Consider the following 2850-nt stretch of genomic DNA (forward strand, 5'->3'; position numbering starts at 1 on the left):
ACGAAGTAAAAGATCAAATACCTAAGGATTCAAAATTTTTGTGGTTTAGTTATGATGTGGGACTTTCTTGGCAACTTTCATAGGTTACTTTTGCTATTATTGAGTTTTTTTTTTTTTTTTTTTTTAATAAATAACATTCTTATTGATGAAAGAAATAGCTCAGGTACACGGAGTATACATGGGAACAACAAATCATGCTCTCAAGGTACAAAGATTAAGCATATTAAAAAAGAGTACATATAGAGAAAGAGCCAAAAGTTAACATCCAATCAAAAAAAGTTTTGAAAAGAAAAGGCTTAAGCTTAGGGATCATCCATTCACAATCCTGAAAACTTTGAGCATTGTGTTCCCGCCAAATGCACCACATCAAACAACACGAATGGCTTTCTAAATAGATATATTTTGATGATGGCCACACCGACCTTGCCAAGAAGCTAGTAACGCCACAACACTCTTCAGCATAACCCAAAAAACTCCAAACAAGAACACCATGGACCACAACTTTGTAGCCATATGAGACAGTGAAGGAGTGAATGGCCCATAGTCTCCCCATCACATTCACACATATAACACCAGTCTACACAAGCAAGCTCCTTTTCTGCAAATTATTTATCGTCAATATTTTACCCAAAGCTGCTGTCCGTGTAAAGAAACCAACTCTTGGCAGCACCTTTGACCTCTAAATACTTCTCCATGGAAATGACATATCAGTAGTACAAATCAAAGACCAATAGTATCTGCCAACCTCAAACCCCCCATGTTTAAGCTGACCTCCAAAAGAACTTATCCTTCCCATTCCTTCTCACAGGAATCAAGTAGATTAAATCCATAAACAACCCCCCCTCCACCCCCCAAAAAAAAAAAAGCTCCAACTCCCAATCTTGCATAGCTCTAATAATACTTTTGTTATTAATGTCTTAATATTAAGGTCTTTAGGTTAAAAATATAGTTTTAATTAAGTTTACTAGAAGAAGGAAAATTTAGTAATTTTCAGATTTTTTGGAAGGGCTGTCCTAGGCTGTACCAAAGGCCACGAGTCTTATTATTTTTTTTTTTTTTTTTTTTTTTTTTTTTTTTTTTTTTTTTAGTAATCCTGATCATTCTAGGAATATGCTATTTAGAGTCATAGTCCTTGGAATAAAGGCTTTATTCCAAGTAAACAAATTTCCAGCAGCTTAGCAATAAGAATGATAGAAATTGATTTTGATAAATTTCCTGCAGCTTAGCAACATCAGTGAGTCTAAAGTTGCTAAAGGAAAAAACTGCCTAGATACGGTAAACAAGTGAACAAAGTAGGATCAGAAAAAAACAAGTTAATAAGTGGATTCATGTTAAAAAAATAAGAGCCAATATATTTGGGATGAACAATCAAGGATAGAAATCTACACATTGAGTGATCAGACAGAAGGGGAAAGCACATTTCTGAAACGTACCTAACCAATCCCACTGATCAACTCAACCAGCTCCTTCGTCTTCAAGCTTTCAACAACTTATTCCTTATTAACCAAACCGACTTGGTTATTCAAATGGATTTCAACCTCGCGACAATATTCTTTCTCTTATTTACTCAGGTTGATAGATATTTGAAATTTTCATTTGTAACTAATTGGTGTTTATCTTGTATACTTCCCGTATGCATGAGTCGAGCCCCCTTCACTCAATTTAATGAGCAATCTCTAATGAGATTGAGGAAGAGTGCTAACATCATTCGTCCCGACTCAACAAAGTTTGATAAATTCGAAAAGGATCCTCTCCATTTCACAATTCAGATTAAATTTTACACATGTAGAGGGGTATAAACTCGCACGTCATTTAAAATCTTAAATAAATTGGCAGTTTGTACTCCATTAGATTCAGAAAATAAAATATGAACCATGAAATGGACAAAATTGACAAAAGTGCACAGATCTTGAGGACAATTTCCAAGCATAAAATCCAGAAATAAATAAATAAACCAAAGGTTTAACCAATCAATCAATCAATATGATCCTCAAATTAGTTAACAAAACCTAGGAGCGTTTTTTTCCATAATCAAAGCCACATAGAATAGAATCTTTCCAAAAAAAAAAAAAAAGCGTAGACTTACGAGTGAGAATCATGAGTGATGGGAAGAAGAACAAGAAGCGTGGTCGTGGTCGTGATCGTGATCGTGATCGGGATCGGGATCGTGGTCGCTGTCGCTGTCAGTATCGTCGTCGTCGAAGGGCTTCTGCTTGTGGAAGATGCAGCACTTCTTGGAGCTCTTCTTCTGCATGAACTCGTTGTCCACGGTGTCTTCCTTCCAAGTCACCTTCTTCTTCTTGCGGTTGAGGCGGAGGACTAGGGTTTCAGGTTGTGATTGTTGTTGTTGTTGTTGTTGATGTTGATGGGGTGGTTGTTGGGACTGAGATGCGACGGTGGTAGTGACGGTCACGGAGGGTGACGAGGACTGTGTTGGTCGCGCGGTGGCGCTCATGGGTCTCGCCATACAACAATACTGCCGGAAGGTTCGGCTTTTCTTGAATTTTCTTTTCTTTTAAATCGATTCCCTCTCTCTGTATGCAGTTTGGTTGCTTTTTTTTTTAATTAAAAATTTAAAAACATATATATATTTGGGTGGAGAAAGGATGCTGGTTGTGGACTTGAATTGGTCAAGAATCCGGTTGGAGTGTACCCAATCGGGTCTTTTTCTCTGCGTTGTTTTTGTTTTTGTTTTTGTTTTTGTTTTTGTTTTTTTTTTTTTTTTTGGGAGTTTAGTTACAAAAATTGAAGATTAACAGTTATATTATCAATAAATTGTTTAAATTGTAAATTTTTGTAATTTAAAATTATACATAAAAAATAAATTTATAGATCATATAGTAAAAAAAT

The 2850-nt window shown here is 35.7% G+C and overlaps 1 protein-coding gene across 1 annotated transcript; it reads right to left on the bottom strand.

The window, feature by feature from the left end:
- Positions 1-2095: 2095 nt before the first annotated feature.
- On the bottom strand, positions 2096-2455 carry LOC115962544 (protein phosphatase 1 regulatory subunit INH3-like). The gene has a single exon (XM_031081401.1). It carries the CDS (start codon positions 2453-2455, stop codon positions 2096-2098), a length of 360 nt encoding a protein of 119 aa, XP_030937261.1.
- Between the last annotated feature and the right edge of the window lie 395 nt (positions 2456-2850).

The sequence above is a fragment of the Quercus lobata genome, chromosome 2 (genome assembly GCF_001633185.2).
Source record: "Quercus lobata isolate SW786 chromosome 2, ValleyOak3.0 Primary Assembly, whole genome shotgun sequence".
Lineage (NCBI taxonomy): Eukaryota > Viridiplantae > Streptophyta > Magnoliopsida > Fagales > Fagaceae > Quercus > Quercus lobata.

Coding starts and splice junctions, on each gene's coding strand:
- LOC115962544 (XM_031081401.1), bottom strand. CDS start 2,455: ATGAGCGCCACCGCGCGACCAACACAGTCCTCGTCACCCTCCGTGACC.